Below are 19,880 nucleotides of genomic sequence, written 5' to 3' on the forward strand. Positions count from 1 at the left end.
CATCAATACACAGAGAATTGTAATGGGACCTTATGGACCTCCAGACTCAATTGGCAATTTATAATAGCTATAAGATCGAATGCATCCCCATACAATTTATTGTTAATATTATTATATGTTGAGATGGGTTTTTAACTCGTGAGTTATACAGTATAGGTCATCAGCAAATGATCAGTGCGGGTCCGACCACGCACCGATCAGCTACTCTGGCTGCCCCCGGGCGCCGGATATTTTGAAGGGTATGCAGTAGTTGGAGCCAGATGCAGAAGGCTCCAACCACTGCAACCAAGGGTGGGATTCAAATTTTTAACAGGTTCCCCGTTTTGCGGACAAAGATATACGCGTCGGGGGAGGTCGCGGTGTTTTGCGGTGTATCGCGCCATGGAAAATTATTCTAATAATAATATAAAACTATTACAATATTCCAAATACGCCCTATATTAAAGTGGACTCTAAATAAAAAAATTCCCTGTCCAGAATGTTTTAGTGTGGATTTCCACACTATGTATATAATTACATAAGCGTACATATACCTACCTACCTACCTACCGACGCTCATTATATTAAACTCACCCATTACGTATAGACCTATATGTGCACATTCAATATCCTAAGCCTGCTCAGCCCATTTAGTTAGGCTGTGGACTGTGAGAAGGGTGGAGGGCAGTGCGGCGTGCGCAGTAAGCCGCAACAACTCTTCTGGCTAATGCACAGATACGGTGCCAGGAGCAAGCTCAGTAGATATATAGACCACCAGGACCAAGCCAAGTACATAAATACAACACCAGAAGCAAGCTCAGTACATAAATACAGCACCAGAACCAAGCTAAGTACATATATACTCACCAGAACCAAGCTCAGTACATATATACAGCACCAGAACCAAGCTCAGTACATATATAAAACACCAGAACCAAGCTCAGTACATATAAAGTGCACCAGAACCAAGCTCAGCATATAAATACAGCACCAGTACCAAGCTCAGTCATATATACCGCATCAGAGCAAAGCTCTGTGCATATATACTCACCAGGACCAAGCTCAGTACTTAAATACAGCACCAAAACCAAGCCCAACACTGTATATATGTACTGAGCTCGGTTCTGGTGCTGTATATATGTACTGAGCTTAGTTCTGGTACTGTATATATGTACTGAGCCTGGTTCTGGTGAGTATATATGTACTGAGCTTGGTTCTGGTGTATATATGTACTGAGCTTGGTTCTGGTGTATATATGTATTGAGCTTGGTTCTGGTGTATATATGTACTGAGCTTATTTCTGGTGTTATATATATATGTACTGAGCTTTGTTCTGGTGCTGTATATATGTACTGAGCTTGGTTCTGGTTCAGTATATATGTACTGAGCTTGTATACTATACACTGTGCTCCTAAATATAATAGTACTATACACTGTACTCCTGAATATAATAGTACTATACACTGTGCCCCTGAATATAATAGTACTATACACTGTACTCCTGAATATAATAGTACTATACACTGTGCTCCTGAATATAATAGCACTATACACTGTACTCCTGAATATAATAGTAGTATACACTGTACTCCTGAATATAATAGTAATATACACTGTGCTCCTGAATATAATAGTACTATACACTGTGCCCCTGAATATAATAGTACTATACACCGTACTCCTGAATATAATAGTACTATACACTGTACTACTGAATATAATAGTACTATACACTGTGCTCCTGAATATAATAGTACTATACACTGTACTCCTGAATATAATAGTACTATACACTGTACTCCTGAATATAATAGTACTATACACTGTACTACTGAATATAATAGTACTATACACTGTGCTCCTGAATATAATAGTATTATACACTGGACTCCTGAATATAATAGTACTATACACTGTGCTCCTGAATATAATAGTACTATACACTGCGCTCCTGAATATAATAGTATTATACACTGGACTCCTGAATATAATAGTATTATACACTGTGCCCCTGAATATAATAGTACTATACACTGGACTCCTGAATATAATAGTACTATACACTGCGCTCCTGAATATAATAGTATTATACACTGTACTCCTGAATATAATAGTACTATACACTGCGCTCCTGAATATAATAGTACTATACACTGTACTCCTGAATATAATAGTACTATACACTGTGCTCCTGAATATAATAGTACTATACACTGCACTCCTGAATATAATAGTATTATACACTGTGCTCTTGAATATAATAGTACTATACACTGTGCTCCTGAATATAATAGTACTATACACTGCGCTCCTGAATATAATAGTATTATACACTGTACTCCTGAATATAATAGTACTATACACTGTGCCCCTGAATATAATAGTACTATACACCGTACTCCTGAATATAATAGTACTATACACTGTACTACTGAATATAATAGTACTATACACTGTGCTCCTGAATATAATAGTACTATACACTGTACTCCTGAATATAATAGTACTATACACTGTGCTCCTGAATATAATAGTACTATACACTGTACTCCTGAATATAATAGTACTATACACCGTACTCCTGAATATAGTAGTACTATACACTGTGCTCCTGAATATAATAGTACTATACACTGTGCTCCTGAATATAATAGTACCATACACTGTGCTCCTGAATATAATAGTACTATACACTGTACTCCTGAATATAACAGTACTATACACTGTACTCCTGAATATAATAGTACTATACACTGTGGTCCTGAATATAATAGTACTATACACTGTGCTCCTGAATATAATAGTATTATACACTGTGCTCCTGAACATAATAGTGCTATACACTGTACTCCTGAATATAATAGTACTATACACTGTGTCCATGTATAAAATTGTATCAAACACTGTAAAGTAATGCACCACTCACAGGGCCTTTTACACCAGCCGATATTCGGCTGATGCAGCGTGCACTGATCAACGATACATCATTGATAGACACTCGTTTGCTCCTGTCACACGGAGCTATGGATGGGGACGAGCGGTCGTTACTCCGATCGCTCATCCCCATACATTATTATCATGTCCACAGCACATCTCCCTGTTTGCACAAGGAGATGTGCTGCCGACAACCATATTTTACTTTTTTAAGAGGATGCGACCAGCAGATGATTGAGCATTTGCTGGTTCATCTGTTGATCGCTGCCCTATTTATACAGGGCAATAATTGGCAACGAAGTATCTAAGAACGCTGGTCTACCTGATAGTTGCCCAGTGTAAAACCCCCTATAGTGTTTCTCATAGAGCCCCCTGTAGATGGTGCTCCCCATAGTGTCCTCTGTAGATAGTAGCGTTCCCTGAAGTTTGTGCCCCATATATCGTCCTCCCCTGTAGTTCGTGCCCCTATATAGTCCTCCCCTGTAGTTAGTGCCCCTATATAGTGCTCTCCTGTAGTTATTGTCCCCTATATAGTCCTCCCCTGTAGTTGGTGCCACCTATATAGTCCTCCCCTGTAGTTAGTGCCCCTATATAGTGCTCTCCTGTAGTTATTGTCCCCAATATAATCCTCCCCTATAGTTATTGTCCCCTATATAGTCCTCCTCTGTAGTTATTGTCCCCTATAGTTAAGGCCCCCAACACTGCCCACAATAAAAGGAAAAAAAACATTATATGCTTGCCTGTCCCATTGTCGCGCGATCCTCCAGCGATGCCAGTCCTCCTCCAGCGGAACGACGCAGCGGCGCAATGACGTAATCGCGTTGACTGCATCATCACTAAAGCGCCGAATTGCGAGGCATCATGCCTCACCAAGGCAGAGCTAGTGAACTCAAGTGTATCCGCGTCCTAAGGACGCGAATACAATTGAGTGCAGGGAACCAGTTCCGGCTTCCCGTTTCACCCGGTTCTGTGAACCGGCTGCAATTTTAAAAACCGGTTCGGGGGAACCGGGGCGAACTGGCCGGATCCCACCCCTAACTACAGCTCTGCTCCTATTCACTTGAATACTGCAGCTCAGCTGCTATTCTATTACCAGAGCCATCCGTTTCCGGCGTGGACGTCTGGTGCCTGGAGGCAGCCGAAGCAGCTGATCTGTTTGGGGTCCAGAGGTTGGACCCCTGATGATTATATACTGATGACCTATACTGTGGATAGGTCATCAGTTGTCCATTGGTGGACAACCCCTTTAATGAACATGGATAGTCATTTAGTTCTTATTTTTAATCTTAAAACTACTAATACTAGTCCTTCTCAATGAATTAGAATATCATCAAAAAGTTTATTTATTTCAGTAATTCAATTCAAAAAGTGAAACTCATATATTATATACCAGTATATTTTCGAGCACTTCATGCTTCTCTCTGCTGACAAGCTTTATGGAGATGCGGATTTCATTTTCCAGCAGGACTCGGCACCTGCCCACACTGCCAAAATACCAATACCTGGTGTAATAACCACAGTATCACTGTGCTTGATTGGCCAGTAAACTCACCTGACCTAAACCCCATAGAGAATCTATGGGGTATTGTCAAGAGGAAGAGGAGACACCAGACACAACAATGCAGACGAGCTGAAGGCCACTATCAAAGCAACCTGGGCTTCCATAACACCTCAGCAGTGCCACAGGCTGATCGCCCCCATGCCACGCCGCATTGATAACACCTCAGCAGTGCCACAGGCTGATCGCCCCCATGCCACGCCGCATTGATGCAGTAATCCATGCAAAAGGAGCACGACCAAGTATTGAGGGCATATACTGTACATACTTTTCAGTAGACCAACATTTCCGTTTTAAAAATCATTTTTGAAATTGGGCTTATGTAATATTCTAACTTTCTGAGACACTAAGTTTTGGGTTTTCATTAACTATTAGCCATAAACATCAACATTAGAAGAAAAAATGCTGGAAATAGATCACTCTGTGTAATGAATCTATATAATATATGAGTCTCACTTTTTGAATTGAATTACTGAAATAAATTAACTTTTTGATGATATTCTAATTCATTGAGAAGGACTAGTATACCTATGTAACCAGGATTATACCTACAGTGACATTTGAAACTTGTAACATTTATTTTACATGACTGTCTTTGGATTTTTGTACTGTATGTGGGCATGTGCAAGCATGTACAACGTGCATGGACGTTGCAGTCATATAAATATGTCACTGCACAGATGTGATGTTACAATTATGAAACATAAATGCAGCCTTATTGCCAACATGGCTTCTTTTTTAAAATAAATGTAATTGATTTTTCCACATGAGACATAAAGCAATAAAATGTAACTACCATTTGTCAATATGTACTGTACATAAATTATCATATTCTAATACATCTGTTTTAACAAAAAGGGCAAGAAACCTAAAGGAGGAACAGCACAGCAATGAGAAAATTTATATTCCGAGCAAAGATCCCTGAACCTCAAAAACAAAGTGAGTTTCATAATCCATGCATACAAACAATGTGACAATGATGGTACTACTGGATTTACTGTAAAGGTATATACAGTATAATAACAAGGTCACACCAGAGTCAGATAATGCGGTCCTATCCCCATCCCAGGACTTGACTATATCACAGTGCCAGCCTCCTAGTGGTCACGTGGGATGATGACACGCCGAAATATCTGAAGGGGAAATCGCTCTCTTCTTCAACAGTGGCATCCTGTAGCTATATTCACTGACCCACCAATAACAAAAGTGTTATTATTGGGGGCACTTGTGGCCGTTGTGAAGGGAGTGCTGTGTTTCAAAGAGCGCCAAGAATGCAGAGCATACATGTGCGCTAGTAAACAGTACTTGGAGTAGGCGGGGATACACATCAGATCGAGGAACGATCTAATAACTAATTGCCAGAAGACAAGAAAAGCCCTATTTCCCAACTACCTATACAGAATCTATTATGTAAAATATAACCTTTATTAATGCTAGTTGAAGCAGCACTGACGAACCACATATATTTCAAATAATCAATGCAAGCTGATAGTAAGTAGCCTGTAAGGCTCAATGCACGGATTGTACTGTGTTAGTAGCAAACTTCTGTCTGTTTGTGTTTAGGCCAGCGGCTGCAGAACGCTGTACCTATACTATCTGGTGATGTATGGTCTATCAGCAAGTGATTTTAATCCAGGAATGACCTCATAAATGTTTCTGCTCTTGCTTGTGCTTTTGGGCCCCTGGGCTGCTCCCTCTGCAGGAGCGGTACTGTGGTGGCGGTGGACACCATGTGGTGCTGCAACCGCTAGAGTAGGGACCCACTTTAGTTCGCTGTGTAGTGGCAAGTGGGCTTATACAGTTTGATCAAAATGTTAACTAAGAACCTCATGTTTATGTTTAGAAATGATGCCTAGCGGCCCAGATCAACATACAGTGAAGGAAATAAGTATTTGATCCCTTGCTGATTTTGTAAGTTTTCCCACTGTCAAAGTCATGAACAGTCTAGAATTTTTAGGCTAGGTCAATTTTACCAGTGAGAGATAGATTATATAAAAAAAAAAAAAAAAAAAGAAAATCACATAGTTAAAATTATATATATTTATTTGCATTGTGCACAGAGAAATAAGTATTTGATCCCCTACCAACCATTAAGAGTTCAGCCTCCTCCAGACCAGTTACACGCTCCAAATCAACTTGGTGCCTGCATTAAAGACAGCTGTCTTACATGGTCACCTGTATAAAAGACTCCTGTCCACAGACTCAATTAATCAGTCTGACTCTAACCTCTACAACATGGGCAAGACCAAAGAGCTTTCTAAGGATGTCGGGGACAAGATCATAGACCTGCACAAGGCTGGAATGGGCTACAAAACCATAAGTAAGACGCTGGGTGAGAAGGAGACAACTGTTGGTGCAATAGTAAGAAAATGGAAGACATACAAAATGACTGTAAATCGACATCGATCCGGGGCTCCATGCAAAATCTCACGTCGTGGGGTATCCTTGATCCTGAGGAAGGTGAGAGCTCAGCCGAAAACTACACGGGGGAACTTGTTAAGGATCTCAAGGCAGCTGGGACCACAGTCACCAAGAAAACCATTGGTAACACATTACGCCGTAATGGATTAAAATCTTGCAGTGCCCGCAAGGTCCCCCTGCTCAAGAAGGCACATGTACAGGCCCGTCTGAAGTTTGCAAATGAACATCTGGATGATTCTGAGAGTGATTGGGAGAAGGTGCTGTGGTCAGATGAGACTAAAATTGAGCTCTTTGGCATTAACTCAACTCGCCGTGTTTAGAGGAAGAGAAATGCTGCCTATGACCCAAAGAACACCGTCCCCACTGTCAAGCATGGAGGTGGAAATGTTATGTTTTGGGGGTGTTTCTCTGCTAAGGGCACAGGACTACTTCACCGCATCAATGGGAGAATGGATGGAACCATGTACCGTCAAATCCTGAGTGACAACCTCCTTCCCTCCACCAGGACATTAAAAATGGCTCGTGGCTGGGTCTTCCAGCACGACAATGACCCGAAACATACAGCCAAAACAACAAAGGAGTGGCTCAAAAAGAAGCACATTAAGATCATGGAGTGGCCTAGCCAGTCTCCAGACCTTAATCCCATCGAAAACTTATGGAGGGAGCTGAAGATCCGAGTTGCCAAGTGACAGCCTCGAAATCTTAATGATTTACAGATGATCTGCAAAGAGGAGTGGGCCAAAATTCTATCTAACATGTGTGCAAACCTCATCATCAACTACAAAAAACGTCTGACTGCTGTGCTTGCCAACAAGGGTTTTGCCACCAAGTATTAAATCTTGTTTGAAAAAAAGGGATCAAATACTTATTTCTCTGTGCACAATGCAAATAAGTATATATAATTTTGACACTGTGATTTTCTGTTTTTTTTAAAATATATAATCTATCTCTCACTGGTAAAATTAACCTAGCCTAAAAATTCTAGACTGTTCATGTCTTTGACAGCGGGCAAACTTACAAAATCAGCAAGGGATCAAATACTTATTTCCTTCACTGTAGGTGTCCTTATGACCAGCCAATCAAAATCCATCTGGAGGGTTAAGCCGTTCTAAAGTGTGATGTATATATTAGCTGTCCAATCAAAGGTCTCCATTTGCGTCCAATCAAAGAATAAAACTTGTGCATGCACATAAGTGTTAGATATGTGTCCGCCGTTTGAATGTAGAATAGCTCCAAGTACGCATGTCAAGACACTTAGATATTTTAGGTGTAGACGCATTGCGCATGCCAAGGAACTTAGTCCCTGAAAGCTCACAAGTCACTATGTGCGAAAAGTAAGTTTGATGATTAAATTTCAGATTGAACGGAGTGCACATGTTAGGGCACTTAGATACTAGGTGAATAAATCTACTGCGCATGCCCAGGAACTTAGTCCCTAGAGGCTCTTTATATCGGTTTTTCAGCTACATGGAGATAAATTGAAAGGGTATATCAAGTCAATTACTGGAACTCCTGTCAATCTGCCATTGCCAATAATTAAGCTGCAATAAAGATAGCTTATTACAATATTGGATATGCCTATGACACTAAATAAAGTGGAGATATATTCAAATGGCCAGACAGGAGAAGATTTTAGAAGGGATTCAAAGGGAAAGAATGGAGTTTGCCATCATAGAATCGTGGTTCGATCCGGAGTTCAAAGGGACTAAGAAATAAACAATTTATTTTGTTTTTCAATATAATTATGTAAATTTTAATTGTGAGAATTTAGATATAAATATCATCTCAAAGTGAATGGCAGGAACCATAAAGGATAAAAATCCTATAACATAATTTGAAAGAGAATATATAAAATTGTAACATGGCCACAGAATTGGGTAAGTATGTTAGAGGAAGGCTACAAAAGGGAAACCTTCATTCAGTTCATTTGGACTTAAGGTACTTAGTCAATGAATCCAACGGGCTTCTTCTTGTAGAAGTTTTTGTTGCAAATTACCAGCTCTTGGGACCAATTTTAGTTGGGTATCACCCCAAAATTGGTGTATCCGAGTTTTTCCATTATGTGTAGATCTGATATGCCTCGACAGATATGATATGCCTACTGTTAAGAATTTCTGCAATTCCTATGATGGAAAATCCTAGGAAATCTGGCAATTTATTAACTGTCAGAGTAGTGGAGTGATCTATGTGGCAATATGACCATGTCCCAAATTAATTTATAAGCACCTCAGCACAATAAACAAACAAAAAAAGACACGCCTCTGTTGAGGCATGTGAGATCTACACATGATTAAATACGTGGATACTCCAATTTTTGGGGTATCATCCAACTAAAATTGGGCCCAAGAGCTAGTAATTTGGATCAAAAACTTCTACAATACGAGGCCCATTGGATTCATCAACTAATTACCTTAAGTCCAAATGCACTGAATGAAGGTTTCCCTTTTGTGGCCTTCCTCTAACATACTTACCCAATTCTGTGGCCATGTTACAATTTTATATATTCTCTTTCAAATTATGTTATAGGATTTTTGTCCTTTATGTTCCTGCCATTCACCTTGAGATTATATATATATCTAAATTCTCACAATTCAATTTTACCTAATTATATTGAAAAACAAAATAAATTGTTTCTTTCTTAGTCCCTTTGGACTCCGGAACGAACCTCGGTTGTATGATGACAAACTCCCTTCTTTGCCTTTGAATTCCTTCTAAAATCTCCTTCTGCCTTATTGCAGCTTAATTATTGGCAATGGCAGATTGACAGGAGTTCCAGTAATTGACTTGATATACCCTTTCAATTTATCTCCATGTAGCTGAAAAAACTATATAAAGAGCCTCTAGGGACTAAGTTCCTGGGCAGGCGCAGTAGATTTATTCACCTAGTATCTAAGTGCCCTAACATGCGCACTCCGTTCAATCCGAAATTTAAACATCAAACTTACTTTTCACACATAGTGACTTGTAAGCTTTCAGGGACTAAGTCCCTGGGCATGCGCAATGCGTCCACCCCTAAAATATCGTATTGCGTACTTGGCGCTTTTCTACACTCAAACGTTGGACACATATCTAACACTTATGCACATGTGCAAGTTCTATTCTCTGATTGGACAGCTCATATATCTATCACATTTTAGAAGGGCTTGACCCTCCAGGTGGATTTTGATTGGCTAGTCATAGGGACACACCTAGTTACACGTCACCTGAAATTTATAAATAGGGGAAAGTTGGGGCACGCCGTCATTAGCCCCAGAAAATCCCTGAAGGCGCTACATGTATAGCGAAACATGTTGGGGGGGGGGGGGGCTAGCTATTTTTAGTGCAATGATCTGCTGATAGACCATACATCACCAGATAGTATAGGTACAGCGTTCTGCAGTCGCTGACAAACACAAACAGACAGAAGTTTGCTACTAACACAGTACAATCCGTGCATTAAGCCTTACAGGCTACTTACTATCATTGATTGACTTGCATTGATTATTTGAAATATATGTGGTTCGTCAGTGCTGCTTCAACTAGCATTAATAAAGGTTATATTTTATATAATAGTTTCTGTATAGGTAGTTGGGAAATAGGGCTTTTCTTGCCTTCTGCCAATTCGGAAGTCTGTCCGTGGCTACAACATTACATCTAAGATGGGTTAGTAAGGCAGAAATGGGATTTACTGCAGGGAAAGTAGTTGGGTGGTTATATAAATATCTTTAGACTTAAATCACCCATACAGATCAGGCAGTGCAGCAATTATCAGACTGATTTTATTACATTTTATCCGGTATTCCCTTATTAAACTCGGTGGTTCTCCTCCTTTTTTCCTGTTTTCTTATTTTTCATTTTGAAGATGAGTTTCAATGTAATCAGATTTGTCAGCTATTTAGTCCATCAAAGATATTTCAAGAGCAATGTATGAAGTTTTATATACAACACATCAGATAAGAATTTCAGAAAAAATATTTCTACATTGCAGAAAAAGATTATATTGCTGGCTGGCGCTGAGAAAACGTGTTGAATTGCCCAAGGGAATATGCTCGCTGTAATATGCTGTGATGATGTTTGTCATAGTACACTGGCCAGGAAATGTGAATCACTTTCATCCCTCATATGTCCATGAAATCATTATTTTACCTAAACTGTAAAAAAAATAACATTAAACATTAACAGTCCAGCAAATGTTTTTGAAATTGTAAAATGTTAAATATATAGTACTAGCATAAAACACAACTAGTTACTATTATTCTAATTATAAGCATAGATATAATCTAATACATATAGTAATATTATGCACTTTATTATTATTATTATTATTATTATTATTATTACTTATTAGACTAATGGTAAAAATGGTGATAAAAATTATCCTTAGCAACATACACGTAAACTTGGCATACTTATACCAATAAACCGGAAAGAATCCATCAACGCAGTAGACACCACCCAAAGATCTTGCGGATTACTTCTCTTTTTACATATTTGCTGCACTCCATGTCCAATGATAGTATTTACCATTATAACAATTTTTTCAGTGTACATTACTTACAATTTTTTTTAGTGTTTCAGAAAACCAGATATACGTAAAACTGTTCCATATGTCATGGTTTGTCCAGTGCTGCCAATGGATTACTCCTGTAGGCGCAATTGAACATCTGGCTGGCATGCTGTTACATGTATTAAAATAGTTGTCTGTCTGATTTACGAGAGTGCACACTTTAGGGATCATGCACACAACATAGCCCTGTGTGCGGAGCCTGTAAGGCAGTGCACGAAGGCTGTATGGCTTCTTAAAATGGGGCCTGCATGTGCTGCCATACACAGGGCCGTCCTTAGCCTTTCTGGGGCCCAAAGCAAGGGCTAATGGTGGAGGCCTCCTCAACTTGACAAAAATCACCAATGTTGTGAGAATTCTACGGTACAGCATAGGCAGAGAAAGAAATATATGAATGGCATAAAACCTTTAACCATTCCACTGTACTCTTTTTAAAGAATAAACCAGTAAATAAATAATCAACTGAACAGCATGCGGTGCCCCGAAATACTCAACCAGCAAGGCACTACTTGAGGATTTGTGGTTGTGACCCCATCCTATTCATTTGATTTATTAATTTCATGAACACATGACATCAGCGTCACACCGGGGGTCCACCCACCATCTCTACAGATTATGTGCACATCCACTTGTTGTTATCATTGTAGACATATGACATACCGTCAATAATGTCTAATAGGTTATTTGTGAATCACCCATAAGAAATAGACCCTAGTGGCAAGTGCTAGGCTCACAATTCAGCTCCTAATGGGGTTGTCCTCTGCTAGATCTTTTAGGACCCATTATTGAGTCCGAATCTGGGCTCACCGGAGGATCCTCTGGTACTCTGGTGGGCCAGTCTGACCCTGCATGACCTGCTTATATACTGGACTCCAACAAACAGTATCACACATGATAGCCTTAGATACAGGCCCCCAGCACACCTCGATCACACATGATAGGCTAAGGCCGAATTCAGACGAGCGTATATCTCGTCCGTGTGACGGCCGTTTTTTTTAATTTACTACCTCAAGGGAAGCAGAGGATTTGGAGCTGTGTGGGGGAGATTTTTCCAATGTATTTATATCAGTTGCCTGGTGTAACTGCATAACAAAATATGGTGTTCAGACTAAGCATCATATTGATAAAGCACCGGCTCCACTCTTTTTAACATACGACTCGAACAAAGTTGGCAAGGCTTCATGCAAAGCGCAATGATTTTTTGTTGTTGTTATGTTTTCTGCTTGCAAGATATGACCTTGCATTTTTAGGCTAAGCCTGGTTTATTAACGGGGATTGCACCATGTTGATAAATCTGTTACATGCTGCGAGGAAGAGAGATACTGGCACGCTGCTCGCACGCAGCATCAGTATAAACAGAGCTCCCACTAAATATAAAATAACAGTGAATATAAACTGCAACAAGATTAATATATTTGTTAGAGCTCTCAGTTGGAGGTGGGCCCGTAGTTAGTCTTGCCATCGGGTCCTATTATTTCTGGGTTTGCCCCTGCTTTACATTATAGTTGAATCATAGCCCTCAGTGAGAAGGTCCAATAAAGTGGTTCTGTGTTGTATAGCTTTCTTTAAATGGCATTCTGCACTGATGATAACATAGCCTTTGTTTGTGTCAATTTCTGAAACACTCGTTTAGCATCAGTTACACTTGTACATTTCTGTCCCCCGCCCAGGAGTTCCCTCCTCGATGTTTTTACTATAATATTGCCAATCCTCGGGCTTCATGCTGTTCTTTTGATCTTTTTGGCTTCATATTCCTCACAGCTTGTTTTTATTCTCCTTGTCATTATTGAAAGTTCATAAAGTAAGGCCACATAGACATAAAGCTATAAACAATTTTTAATTGGTTCCCATGACAATATGGAGCATAATAAAATATTTAAAAAGTTTTTTTTATTAAATCTTTAAAAGCTCACTCTTAAATTGTAAAGATCACAGTGTCATTATAACTACTTTCAGTTACAAATGTTTTCTTTTCATGGAATAGGAGGGCGTCAGTGATCAAATACAGCAACTTTTCCAAGCTTGCAATAAAAGGGCTCATATTTTGGCATCTATACTAAGATCACAGCTGCAAACATAAAATGATACTGTGTCTGTTTTAACAAAGTTTTCAGCAATGTATGTGTAATTTAGAGCAATTCCTTGCATATACATGGATTGCCCTCTTATGGATTGCCCATGGTAAGGAAGAGCTAACATAGCAATCACTTTTGGCCCATTAATGCTTTAGTGCTGCAGTTGACCCTTTTTTTCAGTGCAGTAACGATGTTGTGTTTTCTGCTATTGAGACAAATGCCCTTGTGTTCCATCATACTTTAGTAAATGAACAGTTTATTAATCTGATCTCAAGACTTAAAGGTTACGTACACTTTTGAAGGCAATTTTTTTTAAATAAAGCAATGTTTTATTAGTATTTTTATTATAAATTTCGTTTTACTCTTTGAGATGTAGTTTCTAGGTATCCTGGACGCTGCATCTTGTCCGCAGCATGCAGCTATTATCGATAACATCTAAGTTCATGAACCTGCAAACCGGATTCGGCTTTCATGGCCAGATACAGCTTTTTTGTATACAGGTCACATAGAAGCTGTATCTCAAAAAGTAAAAACAATTTTGGGGGAAAAAAAAATGTCAAAAGTTGTTCAATCAAATAAAACCTTCATTTATTATTTTTAAAAAAAAATGCCTTCAAAAGTGTACATAGTCTTTAAGTTGTTGGGATGTTTTGTTTTTTTTTCTTTAGGAATCTTCCAATATTACCTATGCTATCCCAATGTCAACAGGCAAAGTATACTATTTTTTTCAAAGATGTCATAATACATAGATAACTTAAAACACGTAAAGGGGTATTTTGGTTATAGCAAATAAATGTTATCCAATTTTCCAATATACTTTTTGTATTAATTATTCACAGTTTACAAGATCTCTGCTTGCTGTTGTTCAATATGAATCTTTATTGTTTACTTCCAGTGGATAAAAATCTGTCCTGTTCATGTGATGTACACACAGGTGCACGGCTCGTTACAGTTACCAGACAGTTATCACAGCTATGGCTGCAGAGTCCTGCTCCTCTGTGTCCATCACATGGCCTGGACAAATTTGTATCCCCTGAGAATAAACAATGAAGCTTGTTTTTACTTATGCCTTAAAAACGTAAGAAATAATGCAGAAAGTATATTGGAAAAAGGTATAACTTTTCATTAAATAAAGAATAAAAAAAAATCTTAAAACCTGAATACCCCTTTAAATCCTGTGTTTTAACTCAAAGTGCTTATTATAATGCCATTTTCACCGATATTTGACCTTACCATGTAGCTAGTGGCAAAGTGGCTGAATTGAAAATATATAGGATATACAGAACAGTAGAAATCAGCTCACATCCAATGGACTCCCCCTTTAATAACACTATACAGATCTATATAAGCAAAATAAAGCATTGTGAATTCCTGGCCAAAATACGATGATCATGATCAGCCCTAATGCTGCCTAAAATCTGTTGATTTTATTGGTCGGAAAATAGGATTATGCCACCAGTTTATGGACAATTAGGAACATTTAGGTAAAGTTTTATTGAGAAAATTCTGCCTAATACATAATGTGTTTTTTTTATATGTATATATACTTTTAGATGATCCAGTGGATGATAAATCAACAAAAAAGAACAAACAGGATTCATTGCAGACCCAGGAGAAACCCTCCTCTAGTACACAAAGGGAGAGTGCCACAGCAAGAAATGAAAACCACATTTGTGATGAAAGTAACAATAAAGAGTAAGTAACTGGTGGTAGAATAACTTTTTAAACTTTTTGTAAAATGAATGTTTTAAATAAAAACTATTAGGGCATGCCCCCACGTGGCGGATTTCCTCCGCAACTGTCCGCATCAATGCCGCACCTAATCCGGGTTGCGGATTACGGCTGCGGATCTGCCCAAAATGTGCAGTAAATTGATGGGACTAGCTGCTGCGGACTGCGGAAAAAGTGCTTCCCTTCTCTCTATCCGTGCAGGATAGAGAGAAGGGACAGCACTTTCCCTAGTGAAAGTAAACGAATTTCATACTTAACCGGCCGTTGTCTTGGTGATGCGTCCCTCTTTCGGCATCCAGCCCGACCTCCCTGGATGACGCGGAAGTCCATGTGACCGCTGCAGCCTGTGATTGGCTGCAGCCGTCACTTAGACTGAAACGTCATCCTGGGAAGCTGGACTGGAGACAGAAGCAGGGAGTTCTCGGTAAGTATGAACTTCTATTTTTTGACAGGTTGCTGTATATTGGGATCGGTAGTCACTGTCCAGGGTGCAGAAACAGTTACTGCCGATCGCTTAACTCTTTCAGCACCCTGGACAGTGACTATTTACTGACGTCTCCTAGCAACGCTCCCGTAATTCCGGGAGCGCCATTGACTTCCTCAGTCTGGCTGTAGACCTAGAAATACATAGGTCCAGCCAGAATGAAGAAATGTCATGTCAAAAAAGCAGGACACATCCGCAGCACACATAACATGTGCATGACAGCTGCGGACTTCATTGCGGAATTTAGAATCTCCATTGAAGTCAATGGAGAAATTCCGCCATGAGTCCGCAACCAGTCCGCCACTGCTCCGCAACAGACAGAGCATGCTGCGGACACCAAATTCCGCTCCGCAGCCTATGCTCCGCAGCCTATGCTCCGCAGCGGAATTTTACGCATCGTCTAAACGAACACTTCTAAATTTAAGTGGAAGTCAATGGAGAAACGGCTCCGCTGCGGATTAACGCTGCGGAGTGTCCGCAGCGGAATTCAAGTGAAATTCCGCCACGTGTGAACCCAGCCTTAATTCCTTTTGAATTCAAGGGGTTGTCTGCTTTGGAAAATCTGCCTTGTGTGAAATGTCTTACAAAAATAAACAACTCATATTGCATCCCACTGCTTAGACCTAAAGCGATCAGCTTTGATCTGTTAGGGAATCCAGCAGCAAGTATTGAATTCCCCTGCAGCTCCACCACAGGAGAAATGAAGCATTGCGCAATTCTCAAATCAATGGGCCATTTAATGGATGGACATTGACATGTTAATGAAAGGATGACAGGTCAGGACCTGGCATTGTTTTCGGACACTTTTTTAATTAGAGAAATATCGGAAATCTTCATATATAAGTTACAATTGGAGAATATTTTTCAATTTATTTAAACCAGAAAACTGTCATAAATCCGTTGATAAATCTGCCCAGGTATGATATTTTGAGAGATGATGAGAGAAATGATGATATTCAGTGTTTTAAGGCTTTGTAAACATTTTGAAAGGGTTTTTTTTTTTTTTAATAAAAAGGTCAGTGTGTTTGGTGCAACTTTTATAATTTGTTTTTAATTAAAAATTCTATTTACTTTTTGAGATACAGCTGCTCTGTATTCCGCATACAGAGCAGTTGTACCTTGCACTAAGTCCAGAATCCGTCAGGTTCGCGGGACTGACGGGTTTAATGACAGCAGGTCTTGTGTGTCTCTGACATACAGGATTGAGCTGCTATCGATCACATCTAAGTTAGATGTGATCGATTACACGTGGATCCACGCAGGACCCGCTTTCATTGAACCCATCAGTCCCGCGGACCTGATGGATACAGGATTCAGCGAAGGATACAGCTGCTCTGTATACAGAATACAGAGCAGCTGTATCTCAAAAAGAAAAAAACATTTTTAATTAAAACTATTTATAAAGTTGCACTAAAAACGCTGATTCACCTTTAAAGACAATGCATTCTAAATGCATACCAGAGGTGCAGCATGAAACTCTTGTACTGTTCTCCCAAAGCTATACATAGGACCATCACCTTACTAGCAATAATTCCATATTCCCCCTATGTTATGTCATGTTTAGATCTATACACGCTGTATAATGTAAGCAGTTATTTGTATAGTGACCTAGATATCAACATGATGTGTTATCGCACCTCGGCACTGAATGGACTGATGTTCTTCTGCGTGATAAGTCTATGCAGATGCATCTTCTGTACCCTCTATAGCTACTACTCAACTACATGTTTGACATATACAAGAGAAGTTTTGCTATAAACTACAGAATGTGTATTAATAAGGGGAGAAGGACACCCAGTTTATTCTGAGCAGCAAAGGATGATGTTGTTATACCAGATTGTCCCCAGTAGCCTAGTCCACACGTTATCCGTAACAAGAAAACAACAATGTCCTTTATTTAGGAAACTTCCACCCATTTGTCATAGACTAGGAGCTATTCCTGCATTTCCTGCCTATAAATGTGCCCTCTTTCTATTTACAGCTGATTTCTTAAACAATTTCCACTTTTAATGTAGCTGAATTGTATGGCAGCACTTGTGTTTATGTTTTGTACAATGTGAATGATGCGTTTCCTCTGATCTTTGTGTAAATTCACATAACAATGATATTTATTCTCTACTACTATGTTGCTTTGTCCACACTATTTTTATATCTGTAATGGAACTCTTTGAAGTTTTTAGGGAAAGGTATTAACAGTAAACTATAATCAAGATTTGTATGTTATAGGGAGTTTTGTCCCTTTTTAATTCTCCAGGTTACAGTGTAATACATTTTGCAGTTTTTACTAACAATCGTGGTCACAGGCAGTGCGACCGTGAGCAAGCCCAGAAGCAGAAGAAAGCCCACCTGGAATCCCACATGCCCCCCTGCCACATCAGAAACCAGGGCCCCGGCACACAAGGTCTGTGCTAGGTGGGTCAGGGACTCACTCATTTGCAGGGACCCTAGAGTCGGCATATAAATTGGCAAGGGGTATAAGCTGGTCGAGTGGCTGAGTGATCTGACTAGAAGCAGAGGCGTAGCTAGGGGTTTAGCACAGGAGGGGGGGCAAAGCAGATCTGAGTGTGCCCTTAACCCAGTGGGCCCCCCCAACGCATGTTTAGAACTGAAGAGGCGCATTCTAATTATATACCAGCCATCATCCCTGTATATAACCCCCATCATCTCTGTATATAACCCCCATCATCCCTGAATATATCAGCCATCATTCCTGTATATAACCCCCATAATCCCTGTAATTACCAGCCATCATCCCTGTATATAACCCCTATCATCTCATTATATACCAGCCTGGCGAGTATATACAGGTAAGATGGGGGTTATAAACAGGGATGATGGCTGGTATATACAGGGATGATGGGGGTTATATAAGGGGATGGTGGCTGGTATATAACAACCATCATTCCTGTATATAAACCCCATCATCCCTGTATATACCAGCCAAGCTACCCCTGCCGTATAGGTCTGTATGGCGTAAAACTACTGCTCCCAGCATGACCTGAACAATGGTAAGGATGTGCTGGGAGTTGCTGGGAGTTGCTATTTAACAAAAAAAAAACATGACTTCTCCCGGCCACAGCCCATTTCTGCAGTATGCCGCTCAGATGTCTTCAGCTTCTCACTTTTCAAACATTTCTGCACCTATAAACAAAGATAAAATTCTCATGGTGGCACACACTACGTACTTAAATATAATAGCACCATACACTGCACCTCCAATTATAATAGCACAATACACTGTGTACCTGATTATAATGGCACCATATACTGTGTCCCTGATTAAAATAGCGTCATACACTGTGTCCCTGATTATAATAGAACCTTACACTAAGTCTTACATTATAACAGAACCATACACTGTGTCCCTGATTATAATAGCACCATACCCTGTGTCCCTGATTATAATAGCACCATACACTGTGTCCCTGATTATAATAGCACCATACACTGTGTCCCACACACAGTGTTCCTTGTAGATAGTACCCCCCATAGATCCCCCTGTAGATAGTACCCACATATAGCCCCCCTGTAGATAGTGCCCCACATATAGCGCCCCCTGTAGATTGTGCCCCACATATCGCTCCCCCCCCCATAGATAATGCCACTCACACTTTTAAGTGAAATAAAAAACTTTACATAGTTACCTTGATCCCGTCCCCATGCCATCCTGTGTCAATGCAAGCATGCTCTCTTCTGGGCAGATCTGCTGGGGCTGAACGACGCTTGCATCAATCAAGGGCGCTGATTGGCAGGGCAGAATGACTTCCCCTGTCAATCAGTGCTTTTCAACGGAAGCGGCGCAATGAAGTCATCGCAACCCTAGCATCATTGAAAGGTGCTGACTGGCAGGGCAGAATGACTTGCCCCGTCAATAAGTGCCTTTCAACAATGGAAGTGCTAGCGTCTCAATATAATTTGCATGTTGGTAACATAATAGAAAAATAATAATTTTGGAGTTTGGTTGTGGTAACCATATGTGTATTGATGAGTATTTTATTTATTAGGGGGGGACCAATTCTAAAATGTGACCTGGGGGCCCAGCCCATTCTAGTTATGTCCCTAGTAACACCTCTATTATCAACTTGGAGGCAGATAACATAGGATCACACCATTGTCAAAAAGTAAAGGAGAAAGCTCCGCTCCTAGTTTCTCATC

The 19,880-nt window shown here is 39.9% G+C and overlaps 1 protein-coding gene across 1 annotated transcript in view; it reads left to right on the forward strand.

Annotated features, from left to right (window-relative positions):
• The window catches only part of CNGB3 (cyclic nucleotide gated channel subunit beta 3), a 230,407-nt gene that overhangs the window by 9,391 nt on the left and 201,136 nt on the right, over positions 1–19,880 (forward strand). The window contains exons 2-3 of the mRNA XM_075828074.1: positions 5,330–5,410; positions 15,064–15,205. Coding sequence (XP_075684189.1) covers positions 5,362–5,410; positions 15,064–15,205 — 191 coding nt within the window. The 5' untranslated portion in view covers positions 5,330–5,361. The remainder of the gene's footprint in view (positions 1–5,329; positions 5,411–15,063; positions 15,206–19,880) is intronic.

Source organism: Rhinoderma darwinii, chromosome 5 (assembly GCF_050947455.1).
Source record: "Rhinoderma darwinii isolate aRhiDar2 chromosome 5, aRhiDar2.hap1, whole genome shotgun sequence".
NCBI classification, from domain to species: domain Eukaryota; kingdom Metazoa; phylum Chordata; class Amphibia; order Anura; family Rhinodermatidae; genus Rhinoderma; species Rhinoderma darwinii.